This window comes from Typopeltis vanoorti, chromosome 24 (genome assembly GCF_054136105.1).
Source record: "Typopeltis vanoorti isolate ZY-2024b chromosome 24, IOZ_Tvanoo_1.0, whole genome shotgun sequence".
Classification (NCBI taxonomy): Eukaryota; Metazoa; Arthropoda; class Arachnida; order Uropygi; family Thelyphonidae; genus Typopeltis; species Typopeltis vanoorti.
The window spans coordinates 13,709,509-13,733,978 of NC_143572.1; the positions used below are offsets into that span (position 1 = coordinate 13,709,509).

Here is a 24,470-nt window from a genome sequence, read left to right on the forward strand (position 1 = left end):
TCTAGGCATTTTCAGCTGATTTCTGAGTTAGTCGGTCTTGGACGGAGTTGAAACATTTTAGTCTCACAGAAGTGTTTTCCTCTTGCCAAAGAGAAGGTTGATATTAAGAGACACAATAAACCGGAATTTATTATGCATTCACTTTATTCGAAGTTGATTCCAAATCTTTCTAATCATCCATTGAATCTGTTGGAGACAAAAAGTTAGACCAAATAATATTTTTATAAGATTTTATGTTCTGATTCTCTCCTTTTCTGTTATTTGTTCTCTCTCTCTCTCTCTCTCTCTCTCTCTCTCTCTCTCTCTCTCTCTCTCTCTCTCTCTCTCTCTCTCTCTCTCTATATATATATATATATATATATATATATATATATATAATTTTCGTATTTTATTTTTTTAAATTAGTTTCTATTCTTCCTTCAGTATTCCTATTTTTAACTCTTGAAGTGTTTTTAATATTGATTAATTAGTACAAGTGCCGTTTTGATCCTTTATAAGTACCTTCTCTGTAAACATTTCATCACCTTCTTAACTCAAAAACACGGAGAACAAAACTTGAAAATCGCCTGTGGCACAGACGACTCTCTAATGAAGGAACTAAAACTAAATTACGAAAAGCAAGATATCTTAAGAGAAAAAAAAATTTTTTTTGAAAATAAAACGATTACTAAAGCTTTCAAGCTAAACAATGAACACTGAAATTAAACAGAATCTGTGGAGAATTTAATGCGTTACTTATTCCATTTTCCCTCTAGAGGTCTTTAAAAACAAAAAAAAAAATCACGTCGAGTGCACGACATTTAAAGAAGTTGCATATTTGTCATTTCCTTCTTCTTCATTACGACTATTTAAACATCTTTAACTTGAAAAGACATTTCCAAAATCGCCTTCTTCCACTTTACAGAGTTGAAACCCATTTTTGTTATGACAACATTTCCATTTTTCCATCTTTCTTTCTTTCTTTTTTTTTTTTCGAAGCATAGTTTGAAGAATCCGTGTATTGCGACATCACTAAGACAAAACCCGCTAGGGAACTCGCAGTGCTGTCTTGGAGCCTCGAGGCCGCCACTAGAAGAAAAATTATTTCTCGCTCGTTCGCTACTTGGCTTCTTACGACTCTCGTAAAGTTCGGTGAAGAGCCCTTGTTCCCGTAGCCAAGAAGCCACAGTCATTTGCACATGCACAGAAACCATTTCGCATTGGTGTGTGCGAGTGTACCACATTCAGCCGCGGTTACGAACGTGAAAATATTCAATCCCCCTTCATAGTCCCGCACGCCACTGTTGAGATCAGTGTCGAGAACAAATTGTGCTCTTAGCGTACAAGAAAAATCATCCCTTTTCTTTTTTTCTTAAGTAAGTTCTTGAATTTTTCATAATTCATTAGCAACTGGAGAGCATTCTCCATTGGTCTGAGTACTTCTCGTAGAAAAATGAAGTCGCAACTATGGTTCCCCCTAACGGACAATCATGAATGGTTGCTTCTTTTAAAGTTAGGAATGTTGAAGTGGGAAGCGGGGGGTTAGTTCTCGATGACATAATTTAGTTCTCTTCCGGGACATTCCTCGGCGATTTCCATCGAGTTGCGATGCCGTTTTTGTGTTGTTTCGAGCAAATTCTTCAGTTGTGAGTGATGGCCTCGTTGATATGACTTCACTAAGGTAGTCATTAGGGGAACTAATTAAGTAACTAAGCGACTAAATAAGCGAGCACTAGTCAGCCAAACGACGCCGCAGAAGCCTTAATAGACTCTAGGAGCTGCCAAGGCGTCCGCGTACCAAAAACAAGGGATCAATAGCACCAAATAGACGACCCTAGTTAGAAATAAGCGCTGCTTAATTCTTAAATGATCGCATTATTGGCACTTGTTAGCAGCGGAAGTAATTCGAGCTCCCAAAGACAAAACTTAAGGAAAACAATTGAAAAACCAAGCTAATGATATCACTTCCGTTGAATGACATCACCCGTGGAGAAGATAGTGAACACATTTTTTACTGATTGACTCAAAATTCATCGCAGTTTTATTTCAGAACAGAGTTATAAGTTTGCTTTTAAATTAATATTAAGTATACAATAATGTATAACCCTTAAATATAAAATGTCTAGAAAATTAATTTTTCAGTATATTTTATTAATGTTGAAATACAATATATATATAAATACACCTTTTATTTTGTCTCATAAACATTATCTTTAAAATTTGTCTAGAATGTGTTTATTGTTTATAATTATGATTGTTATATTATTGTTAGTTTTTTTAATCATCATCCGGTAAAGGATGTAACGTAATTTTACATTTTTAACGTAATCCCAAGATATAGTATATAGTACCATATATTAATATATATATAAAATATATAATAACATTGCAATATTATATATATATATATATATAATATATAATAACATTGCAATATTATATATATATATATATAATATAACAGCATTACAAAAAATATATTAACATTACAAATATATATATATATATAATAACATTACAAAAATATGGAGCCTAGAAGAATGTTCATAAAAAAATATAACTTTCTGACATGGGTCTGCTGTGGTATTGAACGGAGTATTTTGCTCTCAGCAATTATCAAAAGAAAGAACCATAACTTCCTTTCGGCGAAGTAAATTATATAGAAAAGTGGATATTTAAGATCCAACATTATTTCGAAGCCGAAGGTATGTAGAAACTTGGAGCGTTTCGAAATTTTGAACAGAGTGCTTACATTTCAGACTGGTCTCTTATAAGAACAAAGAATTGGAAACAAATGTCGAGCCAGTGTAATCAATAAAAGGCATTAATAAAAGTCAACTGTATGGGTTCCTGGATTAGTTTGTGTCTTTAAAATAGTGCAAGCCAAACCATTTTATGCCGAAGGTTTAGTCTCATAACCTATCTGGTAAAATTCGAATCATCCTAGCATTTTTTTGGCTAGATGGGTGAAGCAAGAATGCTTTTCATATTACCCGTTATCTGTACAAGAAAATGTATGGTTGGGTGTTATCGAGTTATAGGCGCTGATCATTGCGGGGTGGCGGCAATAGTCGAGCCTCAGTTAAAACTTGATTGGCTACAACATTGCCATTTCCTTCTGGAATTTTAATCCTCTCAATCTCATCATCCGATCTTTAAAGAACTGGGCGATGGACTGAGTCCTTGACTCTTTATCCCGTCATCTGAATGAAGAAAATCTGTGCGGATGGAGTGTTATTGAGCTAAAAAGCTCCAGTCATGGCTGGGTAACGGCAATAGCCGAGCCTCAGTTAAAACTTTATTGGCTACAGCATTGCCATTCGTTACCCTGGAAGTTCTAAAAAGGACTGAATCGAGTGATTCGATTCATTCAGATCTTACAGTCTTAAGTCCTTAAAAGGACTGGCTTAAAGGGGCGAAGCAAAAATGCTTTTCATCTTTTTTTTATTAATCGTGAATAAAATGCGGTGATTAATACCAAGATAAGTCCTTATAAGGACTGGCGTAAAGGGGCGTAAGCAAGAATGCTTTTCATCTTCCCCGTTATCTGTAGAGGACAGTGTAGGGATAAGGTGTTATTGAGCTATTAAAGCTCTGATCATGGCAGGAGGGTAACAGCAATAGCCGAGTCCCAGTTATAACTTCATTGGCTACAGCATTGCCATCCATTACACTCCTACCAAGATTAGTCTTATAAGGACTGTCTTAAAGAGGCGATGCAAGAATGCTTTTCAACTTCCCAGTTATCTGTAAAGGACAGTGTATGGTTAAGGTGTTATTGGGCTATTAAAGCTCTGATCATGGCAAGAGGATAACAGCAATAGCCGCGCCTCAGTTAGAACTTCACTGGCTACAGCATTGCCATCCATTACCCTCCAAGGATATTCATAAGATTAGTCTTATATAGTCCTTATAAGGACTGGCTTAAAGGGGCGAAGCAAGAATGCTTTTCATCTTCCCCGTTATCTGTAGAGGACAGTGTAGGGATAAGGTGTTATTGAGCTATTAAAGCTCTGATCATGGCAGGAGGGTAACAGCAATAACCGAGCCTCAGTTAGAACTTCATTGGCTACAGCATTCCCATCCACCCTCCAAGGGTATTGGATTGAATGAATCAATCACCGCATCTCACGGTCGATTGATTCCATCAAGATTAGTCTAACCTTAAAACAATGTTATGTATAATTTTATTTATTAAATTTAAAGGTGTATTAATATAGATTCTGAAAAATACAGAGAAATTATTAATTATGATAAAATTTTCTTATATTTTTAAAATATATTGTAATTTGACAAATAATTGTATTCCAATTATAATTTTTTTTTTAATTTATAAAGATAATTTCTTAACTAGCTAGAGTAATAGGACTTCAGATAACTAGTGAATATCCAACAACAATGATATTCATTTAATGTTTTTCAACAATGTAAACACTTCACGAATTATCATCATAGGAATTAAATTACGAAAGCTGAACACTCTTCTATTACAGTTTTAAAAGAAATAAAAAGAATCTTTTATAGTGAAACTTTTTTCTTCTTCTGTATGGGTAACTTATTTCTTTAATAACCGGGAAGTTAATCTGTTTAGTACGAAACATATAACCTATATCTCGGCTATCTCATATTTACTTACAGAAGAGCTGAAAAAAATTAATTTAACTGAAAATATCAACATAATAAATCGCTAATGAATGAAAGGACAGCGTGTGATTATCACAAGACGTCTATACTGCCCAATAAACATGACACCGCTTAAATATTTTCGGCGCACAAGGCCGATAACATTCTCCTTTGCTATGTAATGGATGTTAGTTATTTAGAGCACCGAACAGATTAAAATTAACCGAACTTATCCTACGTGTGTGTGTGTGTGTGTGTTTATTGAAGATCTTAACGGGTGTAGAAAATTTAAAATTCTAAAGAGAAAAACGACATGGAAAAGGGTTACTTAATTAGCTCTTGTTAATAATGTAATTAATTCTTAGAAAGTTAAACAGCCAGCCGAAAAGGGGAGCTTCAGTGAGAGAGAGAGAGAGAGAGAGAGAGAGAGAGAGAGAGAGAGAGAGAGAGAGATGGATATGGCAAAATTAAATTTGCTTTTTCTGTCCCTCGGAATGAACTGTTAATAATCAACCTGCACTGGTGTTACGTGGTGGCTCGAGAAAGCTTTGCGGTCTCCAAGGTCTTCTGATTAGCTAGATGCTAGTTACTTAGTATATTTTTAACCTCAAAAAAAGAGAAGCAACGGAAGAAAAAACAGGTCTCAGAAGAAAAGGAAGAATGAAATCAGAAGTCGAAACGGAAATAAACAGAAAAGAAAGACGAAAAAGGGGAAAAAATAGAAAAAAAAGGGAGCTTAAAGAATCGTAAAATCAGCTGCTCATCTGCTATGGTTAGTGCCGATAATAACCACCTTAATAAACCCCAACGGATTCCTCCTTCGTCTATTCAGTTCTCTTCGGTTTATTCTTACACTTTCTTCTTTGTGTATTCAATAACTTTGTTAAATTTTTTTCCCCTTCTGCCATCTGTTTTTAGCATTTAATCTATTTTTATCTTCTCTTGAACCTATCTCGACGGCATCCTCGCCCACTTCAGCTGCTGCTATTCCTCTCTTTCTTTTCTTATTTACTGCAATTCGGTGATGTTCGTCCGATCATTTCTCTTGGCGTTAGATTTGTATTAATGCAACGTGTGTATGGAGCAATATTGTTGTTTTGATTTGATGGATCCATCTGGTAACTTAAGATGCCAGCTGAATGAGATACGTTCTTACTGGTTCAACACCGTCTTTGATTATTTCCCCTTCTAGAAGACCATTTTCTATTGTTCTTGTTGCTTTATCTTTGGATCACATCGGATGCCGTTTTATTTAGTTCAAGCAAACTTTCTTAAATTTCGACTGCCACTTGAACAATTAAAGTTAGCGAAATACATACATATATATATATATATATATATATATATACATATATATTGTTTTAATTATTAAATAATTCCATCAATAAACGTCTTTTGGCCTTTTTTTAGGTAATTATTTATCGATGTAAACTATAAATATATTATTTCCATTTTACATCGATTTTAATGATCTTTAATTCTTGGGGGAAAAAGAGTATTCAGAATTAGTACAATTTTTAGAACAATTTCATATATAAAAAAATTGACTGGCATATTTTATTCAAAATCAACTAATTGATTATTCCCAAAATCCTAAATTAAATTATTTCAGTTTAAAAGCAAAAAAAATCATATAACTAACAAGTAAAATAATATTAAATTACATACATTTACCTTTTAAAAATGTATTTTTCTGTTTAAATTTGTTTCAGTATAAATTTACAATTCACACTTCACTCAGTGACTCACTAGACACAGAAAGCAAACGAACTGGTCTCTGTCCACAAGAGTAACGAACATTTTTTTACAAATGAGAAAAAGATGAACCAAAAATAGGAACACGCATTTTATTGCGGCAATAAAACACGTGTTCTGTGGCTATCCCGCAGTGTGAAGAAACAGGCCAACCGTAATAAAATTTTAAGACAGACAAAGCGTCCCAGGGTCGAGAGTGAGCTCAAAATTATATATATATATATATATATATATAAGTTTGATTGCAATATTATAACACATTTTTCTCTTAAATTCTACAATCGAAAGTTTGGAAATATCCAACTACTTGTGTGAAAGATATCTAGTTTACTAAATACAGTGCGATTCAGTAATATCTTTAAATTTGTCGCCAGAAAGAAATCAGATTCATCTTGACCATTCTTGATTTTGCAATGTTATAAAAATGATGTCATTCAGAACATATTTTCCTGTTTATCTCTACATTTAACTCATATTTTCTATGGTTGATGCATTCTTCTACTGACTCAAATCCAAATTAAGAATGACAACATGTGAATTATCTAAATAGACGATGTGAAGTGCTGTTCAGGTATAAACAATGACAACAAACAAAAGGACAATCAGTCAACCTTTAAAAATTCCACTAAATCCACCAAGAGAAATTTCTTCCATCCAATTAGCGTCTCTTTCTTTTAGAGGGTTCTTAAAATAATGAAGAAATTCACTAACAGTCAACTTTCGAACATTGTCTCGCAACCTCCTCCGCCTAATTAATGACCGCTAGTATGGATTCCGTCAGAGGCGATTCCTTAGGGGATTTCTTTCGTTCGTCACCCACTTAACGTACAAAGTTGCTGAGAAATAGGACCAGTTGCCCTTGACATTTCGAAGATGTTTCATTGGGTTTACCATAAACATCGACCTTCTAAAGTAAGGACTGCTCTTATAGTGTCTATCTTTAGCCTTTTGTAATTCGGTGGCTCCTTCCTTCTACTTATTGTGTAATTATGGTCAGTGGTAGCGTCTTTTAACCATAAAATGGTGACGCATTTCAACGGTTCTTCACTGCTTTTACTTATTTCTTTTACATACTATATCCCATCATTCAATAAGTATTAGAAAACACACACACACACACACACACACACACACACACACACACACACACACACACACACACACACACACACACACACACACACACACACACACACACACACGAGAGAGAGAGAGAGAGAGAGAGAGAGAGAGCAAAAATGTAATATCATTGTTCATTTTACTGATTGTATGAATCGATATGAAAATTCGAAATCTCATAAAAGTTGTGGAGCTGAGTTAGTGTTCCATTATTTACATTACCTTGTTGGTGTGTGTGTGTGGGGGGGGGATCTATATGAGAGTATGTATGTTTTGAACATTCCTTGACGTGTATATATCTAGATTCATCTGTGCAATGTCGTTTTTTTTACGGTTTTGCTAACCTCCTGAGGTTTTCTTTTAAATTCTTTGTCGTCTATTAACACGATCCTAGACTAAGCCAAAATTATCACTCGACCATAACCTTGTTGATTTTTAAATGTTCTGTCTTCTAACCAATTTCCTGGTGATCATCATAGTGTTCCTTTTTTCTCCACTTGTTCGAATAAGCAGGGAAGCAATGGGATCTTTCTAGAATTTAATTAAGTCAATCATTTCGTTCACATCTAATAGTTTTTTCCTTGTTGTGTTTTTCTTCGAATTGTTTCTTATTCTTCTCATGTAGACTTTCTTGAATCTAGCTGTGAAATGGGATCGTATCATAAGATCGATAATTTGCATAATACCCATTGAGACTAATTCAAAAAGTGTACAAAGATTAGAGCGTTTAAATCTCCATCCATTCTAAACAACTATATAATCTATACACGTTCCAGAATCCTTAATCATAAAAAATAAATAAATTAAATTAATTACCACATTTAAGGACGATTTGACTTACATTTCCTTAAAACCTATAATTCGAAAAAAAGTAAGGAAACAATTATTCCATGATAGAAACATGCTCTCGTAAACCATACGTAAACCAGTGAACAGATTACTATACTAATCATTCACTATTAAACAGCTCACAACCTTAACTCTTACATTTTATCTATTCTTCAGAGCAAGTGTATACATTCTAAAACACCTGCAAATATTGAAAACTAAATGCATAATTTTTTTCATTCAACCTTCGCTATTCTATTGGAGTAATTATATGCATTTTCCATATAATTAAAACAAAAAAGCCTAAATTTATCTTTTATGAAAATATATTTAAATATTTATATTATCCTTATTTATACGTAAGATATTTTTTATATTTTTAAATTTTCTTATTGTCTCATTTTTAATTGCGCGTGAATATTTGTACACCCTTCTAAATATATAATAAAATTTTACATAATCAGAACGTATCCATTTTTATTTCGTTTTACTGCGTATGAGTGCTATGTGTTATTTTCTGTCATTTCTGTCGTAATTTCCGTGTATTTTATGGTCTCAATAAATTTCTTGATTCGCATTGCAGTTTATTTATCTCCCTCTTTTCTTTCTTGCTGTTTCATTCTAGATTGTTATGTAGAATTATGTTTCAATTAAATGAATTCATCAGATAAGATATATTCTTTATATGGTCGATATTAGTAGCGTGCTAATTAAAACTACGGAACTGATATGTGTTAGCAAGTTTGTTAATAAGACAGTAATTTAGTAATCCCGAGTGTTCTCGGAGACATCTTAGTTATCTTGGGTAGAGCGAGAGCCACTTTGTTTCAAACAAATCCCCTCATTGAGTTTTTCTTTTCTTTTTTTTTCCCTTGTCGATACCCACCGCATGCATCCCGAAGATTCAGATTCAAATGGAATAATTAGGAAGTATAGGAGACATAAATCGCCTTTATGGTTCCATTGCGAGTAATAAAGACTTCGATATTTCGCCCGCAACGAAATATGTTTAGCTGAGACTGCAATTTGGACAGCGATGTCTTCATCAGGATGTAGCAGATACGCTTAAAGACAGTTGTGTCAATAGCATTACTTCCTTCTGTTCCAAGTACGGTTGTTTTTCTATGTCTATTTGCATCAAAGAACACTCCGTATTGTCCTCGTTTTCAGAATAAAGAATTCTTTGGAAGAACTTTGCTAATAAACCCTGAAAATTTGACACATTTAGGGTAAGTGTTAGAAGATTTTGGCATAGATAATAGCTGGCTAATGTACAGACGAAAAAATATATTTTTTTTAACTGGAGAAAATCAAGATAACCGGTAGAGGGCACCACACACATATACAGGAAATATGGTGATGACATGAAGAATAAAAAACGTAAAGTGTTAAGCTGTCATATAGAAGCAAAAAAAAAAAAGCTTACTTAATCTAATAAAATTCTTTATTGTTGAATTCTTATATATCTTTTTTTTTTCAATTTTTTTGTTTGTTTTTTTGTAGTCGCTCCGATGATTTGGATACCGAACCAACTGGTTGGTGCCCCCGTTGAAACAGATGTTCTCTTAGACTGTGGACTCGAGTCCCATCCTCGTTCAGTCACCTACTGGACAAGAGAAGGTGGAATGATGATACTGTCCAATTCCAAATACGACAGTATGTTGATTGATAATGGTATTTACAAGTCACAGATGCGTTTACGTATCAAACATCTCCGTTCAGAAGATTATGGGCCTTACATTTGTGTGGCCAAAAACTCCCTAGGGGAGACAGAAGGCACCATCAAACTGTATGGTAAGTTTTTTTTTTTTTCGTTTAGTAGTATCTCAACTAAATATAAACACGTGTCAGTTAACAGGAGTGAGTCTCTTTGTAAACGTAATTTTATTTCTGATTATAAAGTACCATTGCAGTAAATAACATGGAAGAAAGGTGGCCTATAAACTAATTAGATAAAAGGCGAAATAAATTCATATATTTTGACTGACTTTTCCTTATATTAAATTGGAAATTTAGAAATCATATTTTTAAGCCAACGATCTTATTGTTCAAAATGTTCGTTGAATTTTCTTTTATTGTGTCTGTGAACATCTTCGCCAATTTTTGAATGCATTTAGTGCTATTGATTCGTTGTTTTTTCTACCGTTGAAAGGAGCAAGCGTGCTGAGACCTCGTAGTTCAATTCCAGATGAATTTGGTTACATTTTATTTTTTATTTTATTTTATAAACTTCCTTTGCTTTGCTTGCTTGCACCTTTGATTCCAAAACCCTTTATTATCGTGTACCTCTTGTCAAATTTTCAAATAAAATGAATCTTATTAAGTAAACATACCGGCTAATGACTTAGAAACTTTTATTTACTACCTTATTGAACCTCCTTTAGCCCGAATTACATGCAAATTACGATTTGGCATACATCCCACAAGCTGTTGGATCACATCTACGTCTACAACATACCAGAGATCACCAGAGACTCCTTTAATTGGCCCAGATTTGACGGAAGAGGACATTGCATCGAGATCTGATTTTATTATATGACCCATACATTCTCAATGGTGTTCAGATTCGGACTTTGTGGGAAGATGATTGTAGTCACTGAACCACAGTTGAACGATTTTTGCGCGATGGACAGTAGCGTTGACGTCCATGAAACAACCATCACCTTCTGATTAAAATGTCAACATTGCAGAATGAACTTGATCGGATGTTTAGATATTCCATAGAGGACACCCTACCCTCCGGCAAATACCAGGGGACCCTTTCCGTACCAACAGAACATTCCCCACACCATGACCACCTACAGAATCCTGAGATGTGTTTACAAGGCAAGCTGGATAATGAAATACATATTTATTTATTAATCATCCCACACCTGAATAAAATTTTAATAATTAAACTTAAAATTAAAGTCTGAATTTATATGCTTCGTTTTCACTGTAAAATTGAACCACGTGGCTACCTGCATTATCAACGGTCTCTGCCACTTTTTAAATGCTTTTTTTCTAAATAATAACATAAAAGAATATTGCTATTACTTTGCATGCATAAATCGTAGTTTTTGTTTCTTCTCCTATTTTAAAACACAACCTATAGACTTTCGAATTAATTAATTATGCAAAAAATTCAATATCGTGTCGTATCATAGAAAGCACAAGCACGGATGAACCATTAGGACTAATATACCTCAATAACGTATTATATTTTGCACATTATGAATACCTAAACATGGGTTATATTTAGCTTACCGATAATGAAAAAAAAAAAAAAAAAAAAAAAACGTGATTCATTTATTTTTTTTTTTTGAAGATTTTCGGTATTCTTTCATCAGACAACAAAGTAGGGTAATACATGCTTTTTTTTTTGTCAAAGACAAGGGGAGGGAGATGGGGGAGGAGAGTTTCACTCTCGAACTACAGGAGCAGATAATCAGTAATTATGCTATCACTTCTTCTATGCTCTTCTAAAATGTCTCTACGACATTTTCCTCTTCCGAAAAGTGAAGCCTCTTTCAGGTCGATAGATCATTGGACGGTCTTCTTTCCACGCTGCAGCAAATACGCATGTTCTCCCTGCATTAAAAATGCACTTTCAAAGCGAAATCAACCCCGCTCTCAACTCCCCTTGTTTGTTTATTGCCTATAGTCAGCCATCAAGGCTTTCTGGTTCCTCTCTCAGATTCCTGAATTATAAATATGCAAAACAGCGCGATTGGGCGAAGAAGAAGAAGAAAAGAAAGCACAGATTGCCCAGAGAGATGTCACAGAGATGTGTCTGTGTGTGCTAACTGTGAGTTAAAATCTCATGATGATCATACCCAGGTAGTAGTAGTATCAAATGTGTTTTCTTTATTCGATGATTTAAGACGTAAATTTTCTTCAGAGAAGTGCCTTATAAATTAATTGATTTCCTTTCGAACTGTGGAAGACATGTGTTGTCATCAAAGACCTTATTCCATATTGAGACGACTAAAATACAATTTGAAAAAAATGAACGGAATGTTTATAGGTTCTCAATAAGGTAGTACTCGTTCAAATAGATGGTTTTATTAATAATGGGTATAAAAGCAAAATATCTTCGGTTCTTTGGTGCCTTAAGGAACGAAATGTATTATTTACTTCTTCAACTATACTTCTAGATGGTAAAACTCTCAGTTGAATTGATGATCCTGGACTGCGTCTCACATTTCAGTATGTTATCGTCATACGAATGAAATTTGTAAAATATTCAAACACCGTTGATCAGCATCTGTCAAATGAAAAATGCAGTTCCAAACCAGAAGCAAATTCCATTCTACTTTTGCTCTTAACAGTAAAGTATACCTTTATAAGCATCCCTTAAAATCTATTTTCGAAGAATATGATAATAAAAGTCAGCTGTCTCTGAAACACCAGATTATTATTATTATTATTATTATTATTATTATTATTATTATTATTATTTTATTCACATAATTGATACACAGTCAAAACAAGATATCATATAAATAAAAATTTGACTGGTGATTCAGAACAATTCAGATTCTGCCCAAGAATCTAAGAATAGTCCGTCAGGTAGCGTCGTAAAATATGGACTTTTCCAAGTAATGCTGTTTTTTGTAGCTCATATGGGGTCACTTCACTGATGTTTAATTGCTGTAAATAGTTGGATAGGTTCTTTGAAATTGCACCAAAAGCACCGATAACTATTGGGATGACTTTGGTGTGTGTTTAAGCCACAGCCGACCAACTTCGATTGCCAGATCTCGATATTTAGTATTTTTTTCCAGTTCTTGGTTGTTAATGTTGTTACCACTGGGTACTGCGATATTGATAATCCCAACCTGTCGATGTTCGATAATTGTGATGTCAGGTCTATTGTGTTCCAAATGCCGATCAGTTTGTATTCGAAAGTCCCAGAGAATTTTTGCTGTTTCGTTTTCCAATGCAGTTTCTATTTTATGCTTCCACCAGTTATCAGAAGTAGGAAAGCCATATTTTTGCATACATGCCAATGAACTATTTTGGCCACTTGATCATGGCGGTATTTGTAGTCGGTTCCAGCTATTTTGCTGCAGGCACTGATTAGATGTTCTACAATCTCATCTTTCGGATCTCATAATCTGCATTTGCTGTTATTATTGATGTTCAGAATTTTTGCTTTGATTGCATTAGTTTGTAATGCCTGTTCTTGAGCTGTTAGAATAAATCCTTCTGTTTCTTTTTTAATGTATCCGTGTTGTAGCCATTGCCATGTCTTGTTCACGTCAATTTTGTCCTCAGTATCTCGAAGAAATTGACAATGCAAGAGTTTATTTTTCCAGCGCACATATCGGATATTTTGTTGTTCCTTTTTGTAATCGGATTTGTTTCCTGTTGCTTTTAGAAGGCCCTCTTTTGTAATTGCTTGAAGCATTGGTTCAGAGCTATTATCATTATTATTATTATTATTATTATTATTATTATTATTATTATTATTATTATTATTATTATTATTATTATTATTATTATTATTCCAGCATTAAAACAAACATCCCATTGTAGCAAGTTTCTTTTTTTTCTTTTATTATTTTATAGTTGACAAGAGATTTGGCGCCCTGATTTCAGAGTGGAAAAACTAAGAATTAAATTAGATTATATTAGGTATGCCGTGAATCAGTTAACAAAAATATTTAGTTAATATCATTCTTTAGTAAACAACATGGGGGGAGGGTAATAGGGCAACAGTAACAGTCACTCTCATAGAAGAACAATTTACCTAGTTAGCCAATGCTGGACATTAAAATAAACAAATTAGTGCATAAATAAAAACATAATCAATATCAGTTTTGCTGCATAACGATAAAAATGAATAACTAAATATATTCTCCCATATCAGCTTATCCCTGCATGATATGGCAGATGTCTCCTCTCCAGTGATCATGATGAATAGCCAATATGTGACGTAATTTTCGAGCTGCTGAGGTAAATTCCCTCAGCCCTTTGCATATTCTTTACCCTCGTTATCATAAAATCACCTTTTGATTTGGCCTCGTTAATCTAGTTCATACTCGGCGCTCTTAATGCATTAAGGAAATACCTGAAATATTTGGTTGCTAAGTGCAGAAAATAATTTAACTTTACAGTAATTATATTTAGTGTAATTTTTTGACATATAGTGTTATTTTTTGTTTCCTATCACGCTTTTAGAAATTCCCAAGCCAACCACAACTTCCACAACGTCATCTCATTACACAGTTCGCACAAGCAAAACAGATGGTAAGTATTCTATGTTTTCATTTTAAACCATGAGGCGTTACTTAATTCTCATTATTTATGGTAATACAATAATAGACATACGAATTATTCCTTATCCTTTTAAGGACTGGCTTAAAGGGGCGAAGCAAGAATGCTTTTCATCTTCCCCGTTATCTGTAGAGGACAGTGTAGGAATAAGGTGTTATTGAGCTATTAAAGCTCTGATCATGGCAGGAGGGTAACAGCAATAACCGAGCCTCAGTTAGAACTTCATTGGCTACAGCATTGCCATCCATTACCCTCCAAGGGTATTGGATTGAATGAATCAATCCGTATTCCCATACGAATTATTCTTAAAGTTCTTAAAAGAACTGGGCGATGGACTGAGTCCTTGACTCTTTATCCCGTCATCTGAATGAAGAAAATCTGTGTAGATGAGATGTTATTGAGCTAAAAAGCTCTAGTCATGGCTGGGTAACGGCAATAGCCGAGCCTCAGTTAAGACTTCATTGGTTACAGCATTGCCATTTGTTACCCTGATTAGTAAGTAAAGGGTAAAATCTCAAAAAATCAGACGATCTCTAGGCCACTCATTCGTGGGCGAAAGACCGTCCAAATCTCAGCGTTGGTTCTACTCAGTGAAACTCGACCACTGAGCAGAACCGCTCAAATTCCGAAGAAAATAATTCACGGGCAAGAACCCCTCAGCGGGCCGTGCCGGAGAACACTTTCTCCGGAGACTCAAAGTGCTCCCTTAAGGCAAAAACCCCAAGGGAGCGAACTCAAAAACTCACACCCAGGATAATAGCAACAGCCGAACCTCAGTTTACTTCCTCGGTTCAGCATTGCTAATTGTTACCCTGGAAGTCCTAAAAAGGACTATCGGTACCTATACGAATTATTCTTATAGTCCTTATAAGGACTGGCTTAAAGGGGCGAAGCAAGAATGCTTTTCATCTTCCCCGTTATCTGTAGAGGACAGTGTAGGGATAAGGTGTTATTGAGCTATTAAAGCTCTGATCATGGCAGGAGGGTAACAGCAATAGCCGAGCCTCAGTTAGAACTTCATTGGCTACAGCATTGCCATCCATTACCCTCCAAGGGTATTGGATTGAATGGAATGAATCAATCACCGCATCTCACGGTCGATTGATCCCAATTTTTTCAAGTATACGAATTATTAATGAGCAATATAAAAATTATATTCTGTATATTCCTTCTTCTCTTTACTGTTTTAATAAAATTATTAGTTTGAAATTAATTTTATTTATAAACGTAACTATAGATCAAAAGTTATATTAAATATTATATTTAAATATGTTTTTTATTTTTAATTATGTTTTTAAAAGAATTCCTGTAGTTTGAGCCCTAAGTTTAAAAATAATAAATATTATCAGAGAGAGTATTTTTTTTATTTCGAAATGAAGGAAAAAAATACAATATTATCTTCTTAAGTGGCTTTCATCTCATCGTATCAAGCGATGAGATGAAATGCCGATTATATTCAACATATAATCGACATTTTTTTAAAAGTATTTAAACATTTAAAGTTCCTCTTGATATCAAATGACCAATTGCTATGTGCAACTGAAATGCCTTTGTCATTTAAGTAACGAACTTGTAATGTTTCTATCCTTTTGGATATTTCTCTAAATATATACCAAATATTAAATTTATTATAATATATTAAATTTAAAATAAAAGGAAAATTTGAAAAAGAAATTAAATATTTGGGAAAATTAGATAATAAATTTAGGTAATGTTAATATAGCTTTTTTATTTTTAAAAGATATTTCTTAATAAGTAAGTTTTGTGTAATCTAAAGATGAAGCTTGGAGGGTAATGGATGGCAATGCTGTAGCCAATGAAGCTCTAACTGAGGCTCGGCTATTGCTGTTACCCTCCTGCCATGATCAGAGCTTTAATAGCTCAATAACACCTTATCTCTACACTGTCCCCTACAGATGACGGGGAAGATGAAAAGCATTCTTGCTTCGCCCCTTTAAGCCAGTCCTTATAAGGACTAAAGATGAATGAGAGAATTAATCGACTGTGAGATGCGATGATTAATACCCTTGGAGGGTAATAGATGGCAATGCTGTAGCCAATGAAGTTTAACTGAGGTTCGGCTGTTGCTTTTATCCCCCCCCCCTGGGGCGCTGAGATTCGAGAGTTTTGAGTTCGCTCTCTTAAGGTTTTTGCCTTAAGGGAGCAATTGAGTCTCCGGGGATATTGTTCTCCGGCACGGCCCGCTGAGGGGCTTTGTCGGTGAATGCTTTTCTTCGGAATATGGGCGGTTTGGCTCAGTGGTGACGTGTGGGTGGAAGGCCATCATTGAGTGAAGCCAACGCTGAGATGGACGGTCTTTCGCCCACGATTGAGTGGCCTAGGGATCGCCCGAATTTTTAGAGTTGGCTTTACTTACGTATCACCAATACCCTTGGAGGGTAATGGATGGCAGTGCTGTAGCCAATGAAGCTCTAACTGAGGCTCGGCTATTGCTGTTACCCTCCTGCCATGATCAGAGCTTTGATAGCTCAATAACACCTTATCTCTACACTGTCCCCTACAGATGACGGGGAAGATGAAAAGCATTCTTGCTTCGCCCCTTTAAGCTAGTCCTTATAAGGACTAAAGATGAATAAGAGTATAGCATTATTAAAATGACAAGCTTGAAAATTCCGTAAGTAAAAGTTCATTAGTTCACTTTAGCGAAATTACTTTGTTAGTGACTTTGCAGTATCAATTTTTCCTTTGTCAACGAAGGTAAAGTTGGTAATAAACTAGGACAAGCGTATAGCAACCCTTGTGTCTGTAAAATGGCTGCTAATTGTTTCCACTGATCGCAATGAGATAGATGACAATTTAATTCGGAACTAACGAAGCCAGCTGAGTTAATGGCATAAATTCATTAGCAACACATAACACTTTTAGCTCGGATTTAAGTGACAGAACACAGATTTAATGTAGCAGAGTGAGTATAAAGGTTAGAAGGAGAAAGAAAAAGAAAACAATGAATCAATATACAGTAAAGGTGGAGTGCAGATAACAATACATTCTGAGAATAATAATTTTGAGTATAATTATCGCAAGATAGTTTACATTAATCCTTCGTATAAAAATAAATAAATACGAGTCAAGGTGGTTTGAAGAATGTATTGAGCTGCTGGATTTTAGAAAAGATTATTGTAGATTAAAACACTATGTTGATGTTCTTTGGTAAGTATTTCTTGCTATAATTTTAAATATAACATCTTTACTTTGTTTAGGGTCCCAGCATACTACAAGTGAGAAAATGCTCATTGGAACTTGGCAAAATTCATTGGTTAAAGATGAAAATGATGGTAAGTGGGGGACTTTTATTTCACATTGTTTTTAATTTACGGAGGTAAATACTTCGGTCGTAAGTGATGTTCCTTCGAATAGTTTTCTGTACTCACTGAATATTTCGTTAGATGTTTGGCGTAACAATCTGTGAACAAACACCGAGTGTGCTCTCTGTATTTCGAAATAAGATATTTAACAACAAATATGGCAGGAATGTCTTCTCATGAAATTGGAGGTGTAATAAGATTTCTAAGTGGAAAATGTTGCACTGGTAATCGTCCGTACGCAAATAATTTGTGTGTAAACCCGTAATGTCCTTGACCATTTGCAAGTGGACAAATGTCGAGAGAGAAAGGGTTGGTCAGGAGCATTCTATAATGACTTCGGGAATTGAGCTCTTGGGCAAAATTCGTTAAGCAGAAGATTATAGCAACTATTCTCAGTTGTTTTCGAGTCATGAATGAATCCTGTTGCTGTAAAACCATCTTTGGTACTTCAAGGTTTGTGCTAGTTGGGGGGAGGGGGGGGTAGATTGTTTGGGAATTAAAGCTGAACCAAGGCTATTAATGGGATATGGGTCCTTCTAGTCCGTTTGTTTGATTTGCTGGATGAAAATCCACCCGAAAGAAAACAAAAAAATCGTCTTATTTATCTTCATTTGAAAAACAAATGCAAAGGCTCTTCGCTTCCTAAACCGAATTCGATCCATGGTCTTGCCGACCAAAGGATATGTCTTTTAGTGCCCAGGAGTCTACCTTACTGGAACTCTTTGTAGATAATTCAAATAATTTTCGCTTACTAATCACCACAATGGATTATATCGATATAGACTTTGTATAGAAATGAACAAAGCGATGTTTTAATAATCATAATGCAAAGGTTTTAGTAGCTTGAATATTTGAAAAATTACTTATTATTATTAATAAGCAAAGTAACTGAAAGAAAAAAAAAAGAAAGAAAAGCTTACTACAGGATAAAAAAATCGATTTGTTGAAAAATTCATAAAGCTATCGTTCGGAGATTTGCTACGAGTTGCCTCTGTAGGAACCACTTGAGAGTGGTACACACCATGGCAAAGGTCACCGATGCTTAGTATATCTGCATGGATGTTGAGTTAGTTTTTCGCTATCATCGATTGCTGGTATTAACAATAAAGTTTCAATTTTCGAAATATTTAAATACTTATTATATTACATGTACAATTACATTTATGTATGTAATATATATGTAATAATATATCATACTAAAAATCAGACTTTCGGACATTATTAGAAGCACAATTTCTTAAGAAATGCAATAATTTTTATGAATAAACAAGAAGTCAAACTTCAAAGAGACAAAAGGTTTAAGCAGAGGAATATTTGGGTACTATTTTTTCACTCCAACATTTATAAAAGACACATATCTCAGAAAAAAATGGAATTTATGTTCAAATACTGAATTATATCCATTAATATTTCGAAAAAAAATAATGAAATATAGTATGATAACATTAATGATTTGTAAATTTTTCAATATTGTTACTTGATTCAAGTCAAATTGGAAATTACTTCATATAATAAATGCAATAGTTTGCTGTTGGTTAATACGTATTAAATTTTTTGCAATATATTCAGAAGGCTTTTAAAAGGAATCAGAGACGATAAGGATCACATACAAACTGAAGATATTTATCTTCTGTTCAATATTCAACGAGGTAGAAAACGCCATCTGGTGTCTGAAATGTTGAAAGGCAGCTGGTGTATATGATATTCGACTAGAAATGTTCAAATATAAAGATAATAAAAGCTTTACAGGTTTTTCGTCCCACAACCAGGCAAATTGGTCAGTAGAACACACGCGGTTTACAGACCAAAGAATTCTTATAGACTTAGGGCTAATCACTTTATCTTCGAATTATTGTTTGTTATAGGCGCTGTTAGAACCACTGATGATGATGATGGTGAATATCTAGATAATTGCAGTAGAGTTCACATAACACCCATCTAAGTGAATCTAAGAATAACAGAGGATTGTATTGGATTGAATGAAACCCCAACTTTCCAAAAGGTGAAACTTGTCACCTTGGACTAATTCAGCCTTAATTAAAACGTCCTTACAAAGTTTCGTCGCTTCTTACACAGGATTCAAACCCAGGTCTTTACAAGCAAAGGAATTGTCAATACCGAGGCTCACTTACAGAGGAATTTTCCTACTGAGCTTCAAGGAACTGATTTATTTATTCATGAGAAGAAAAGCTATCGCTCAGTCGTTTTATATATATATATATATATATATATATATATATATATATATATATATAGATATATATATATATATATATATATTTATATATATATATATATATATATATATATAATATATAATATAACGAATTTATATTATATATATATATTATATATAAATTATTTAAATAATTCAGATTATTTATATAATTAACACAAATTAAAATTTAAGGTGTTTTAAGATTGCTTTAAATAAAAACAAAAAGATATCATTATTTATTTTTATAAACAAAAAACAACATACTTCTATAAGATGTAATATATTAATATATAAATTTTTTGAAAATTTTCAGAAAATTCTGAAATACACACATTTCTGTTAATTCACTAGCTAATGTATCATTGCTCGGTGGGAACCATTAAACTATGGGTTCAAAAAAGACAACATTGAACATAGCGTATCTATCATATAACTCTCCATGAGACAAAGACTGATATATTTGTTAGAGAAAGATTATAATTAAAATTTAGAATTAGAATTAAAATGTATTAAAAAGTTACCCTCATTTTTAAAACGCGTAATGTTATGTAAAATTTTAGCTTTGCAAAACACAAACATAATATGTGGATTTTTATTTATAATAATAAATAAAAATCCACATATTATGTTTGTGTATAAATAAAATAAAAGGCATTTATTAGATCGATATTGTTACATAATTTCTTTAGTAACAGTCTTAACTGGAAGTGATCATCATTCCAGTAATAATAATAAATTTAACATTTTTATTGAATAGAAGATCTAAACTGCAGATATTTCCTCGGATTGATACAATAATAGAATAATACAATAATTTCTTTTTCAGCCAAGAAGACAGAGCTTTCTACGGAACTTTTGGATAAAGAGAGCACAGTGGGCCTTTCTGCAGCTGACCACGAATATCGTGAACAAGGTAAGGATCATATCCTGGATGATGTTCGTAGATGACTTATTGGAAGTGCCAAATACAATAACCCTCACTTTATGCTTTGGTAATGGACCATAGGAGGGAAATTCCAAGAATCCCCACCAACCATACGATTTCGACATCGGCAGAGGTTAAAGATCCCGAAGGATCAATTATCAAGTGGAAGTGATTAAAACTCATCCCTAGAACACTTCCTTTGCAGCTTCTTACTCACAGCACGATCTGGACTTTCAGCCGTTTCTATGGCAACACTTATTACTTTCTGTTTAATCAACTTACTGCTGGTTCCAACTTCAAGATCCGCTTCGTATTTCAACTAGTTAATGCAGAGTGGAGCTGTGATGCCACGCAGCTCCTCGGATCTTATCTAACCTCACGTACTATAACCCACTGGGAACGGGGGGGGGATCTTTCGTCTCTCCCCGCATACACGAAAACATACCGAACAACAAGTTTAAGCCAGCTGGATGTCATCTTGTTTAGCAAATTTGGACACTTCACTCGCACATTTGGGGTTTGCATGTAAGGGAAAATCTGCATAATTACGGAATCCGACCTCTCGCAAATGACTTCACGTAATGCAGACACCTGTGTTTAAACCGACAGTTATATCGGGTTCGATGTAATTGCCGAATATTAGTGCATCCAAAATCCCCATGGATGAAGGATGGAATGGGTTGTTAGCAATAAGATGATATTAAGACACACACAAATAATGGAGTAGTTTCCTTCCTCATGCCTTTGTTTGCTCTCTCTCTCTCTCTCTCTCTCTTTCTTCTTTTCTATTTGTTCTCTTCCCATTTCCTTTCCTCTTTCCTATTAGTTCCTTTTCTAATCCTTTCTTTTTATTCTTCTTCCTTTTGCCACATTCTTTTAGTTTTGTTTCTATTGGCTTCTTTCTTTCTAACTTCGTCAGCCTTTTTTTCTTTCTTTATTTTCTTTCATTTTTCCTTTTTTTTCTTTCTTTATTTTCTTTCATTTTTCCTTTTTATTTCTCCTCTCCACGTATTCCTCTTTCTAACCCTTTTTTTCGATCTTCCTCTTTTATTCTGACTATTTTATCATTCATGCCTATGCACAGTCTCTCTCTCTCTCTCTCTCTCTCTCTCTCTCTCTCTCTCTCTCTCTCTCTCTCTCTTCCTTTTACCTTTCCAAATTTCTACTTTTATCTTCTTTTCATTCTATCTTTATTTCTCTCTCTCTCTCTCCTCGAGCTTTCCATATTTTCACATTTGTCCTTTTATTCTTTCTTTCTCTCTCTCCTCTATCTTTTCTTTGTGTGTTCCCGTTTCTCCTTGTCTTGCCTGTTCTTCGTTATTCTGTTACCTTTTCTTTCTTTTCATCTCTTATTTTCTGTTTCTCTGTGTTTAACAAATTTTACTCATTTCTCTCTGTGTGTGAGTATGTTATCGTTAATATATTATCGTTACTCATCTCTTTCTCGTTTTCTTTCTATCTATTTTTATATATACTTTCTTTCCTTGTTTTCTGTTTGTCAAGCAGACAATGGCCATTCTTTCTCTCTCTCTCTCTCTCTGTACATTTATTGGTTTTAGCTTGCTATAATGAGATTACCGATGTGTGTGCTACAGCCTACACAACCATTATAAAAGATATAGTTACACTGACGTAATAGAAGTTGGATAGCTCTGCATTTCTTACTGTGTGTGTGTGGGGGGGGGGGGGGGGAACATTACTGTCAGAACATTGAGCTTCCATTTTTCCAGCCGACAAGTAAGATTTGTGTCTTTCATAGAGAGCCTTAGATACAAGCCTTAAGTCTAACCTGGAAGCTCAAGTTGCTGCGATTTGTCTTGATTTTGAAGTAAACGGGTTTAAACATGTCGTTCCCTGAATCACATAAGTCAGCATTTCTTAGCGGCTTCTGTTTTAAAGGACTGAACTTAATACTTGCTTTTTCCGTGAAAATTTTCAACTAAATAACTCTCATGCACTTCTCACATTGCTTCAATATTTCTTTCACAAACACATTGATTTACAGGGCAAAAAAAGCTTCATAAACTACAAATTAAGTAGAAATGTGTTTTCATAAAATTCAATCATGCTTGAATTTGATGGAAAGAGATAGACGTAAAAAGAAAAAAAAAATGAGTACACTGGAGAGAAAAAAATAAAGGGCGTCCCTGAAAAGATAAGCAAAATATCTAAAGGGTTTTGTATAGAACGCAAATCGAAATCTGCTAACGCAAACGAATTTGTATTTCTATCTACTGTCAACTCAGTTTTGATCGTGGCATTGATAATTGAGTACTTCACCTTTATTTGAAGCAGACATCCTTACAAATGGATATACTTTGCAATCTTCCTTTGATCTTCCTTAAAGAGTTCAAAGACGACGTCTGATTGGCACAGATCTTTGAGAATTTTTTTTTTTCAAGAGAATCTCTCTTCTTCACAGAATAAACTGGGGATAAGTTATTCTCATTTCCTCGGTCACATTATAAGAAAGAAATATGATTCTTTGATACAAATGCTCACATTCTAATATGCCCTGTTATAACTAAGTTAGACAGCGATCATAACAGCATAAATAAAGTCAGCAAAATGTGATAAAAGATCATCAGTCTAAATACAATTTCTTTCTCTCTCAACTGTACAATACATGTGGGATGTATGAAGGCCTCAGCGCATGCGCGTAGAATCTGTATGTATTCTGATGTCGAGGGTAAAGTGTATATGAAGGCCTATACTGTAAAAGCTAATAGTAAACATTTGGTGCTTTCTGAAGGTTTTCAGGGCAGCAATGAGCATGCGTTGTCCAGCTGGTTTGAAGAAATAAAATTGCTACTCAGTCATGGATAACACAATCGTTACATCTGAACTCCATTAAGCAGTTATGTTTGTCTTTAATATAAATATCTATCATACTGTCTTCAACCATTGTATTCTTTTCAAATAAACCAATTAAAATTACAAGCATATAATAAATCTACCTCATACTCGTTCTCAAATTCGATAAAACTAAATGATAATCCATTGGTCTTTCCATTATTTCACCGTTCGTTCTTTCAATTTTTTTTTTAGTAAACATATGTATAGCTAGACACATCTTAACGAATACTGTATGGACCTAGGTCAAACCCACAGCGTCTCCCCTCAATTCGTACGATTCTTCCACGTGTGTTATATATTTGATGGGATAGATGTTCGTTAACGGCGTGAGATTACCGCCATCTTGTTTACTGGACATCTGATGTGTCTTGATAAAGTTCCATGTTTGGGTTATAAATATAAATATCACATTGGCCCGCTTTGGAAATCATAGTATAAAACAGCCGTGCTTGTAGTAAATGAATATAAATATTATATTAGGCCCTACATGTTAATTAATAGAATATCAAATGAAACAAGTGTGATTGTAATAAATAATAAATGTTATATTAGGTCTGAGGCAAGATTTAAAAGTCACAAT

At 34.1% G+C, this 24,470-nt stretch overlaps 1 protein-coding gene across 1 annotated transcript in view; it reads left to right on the forward strand.

Annotated features, from left to right (window-relative positions):
- The window catches only part of LOC150092934 (lachesin-like), a 349,114-nt gene that overhangs the window by 316,778 nt on the left and 7,866 nt on the right, over nt 1-24,470 (forward strand). Inside the window, exons 6-9 of the mRNA XM_090413285.1 lie at nt 9,808-10,098; nt 14,470-14,538; nt 17,787-17,861; nt 20,936-21,022. Of these exons, the coding sequence (XP_090269411.1) occupies nt 9,808-10,098; nt 14,470-14,538; nt 17,787-17,861; nt 20,936-21,022 (522 nt within the window). The remainder of the gene's footprint in view (nt 1-9,807; nt 10,099-14,469; nt 14,539-17,786; nt 17,862-20,935; nt 21,023-24,470) is intronic.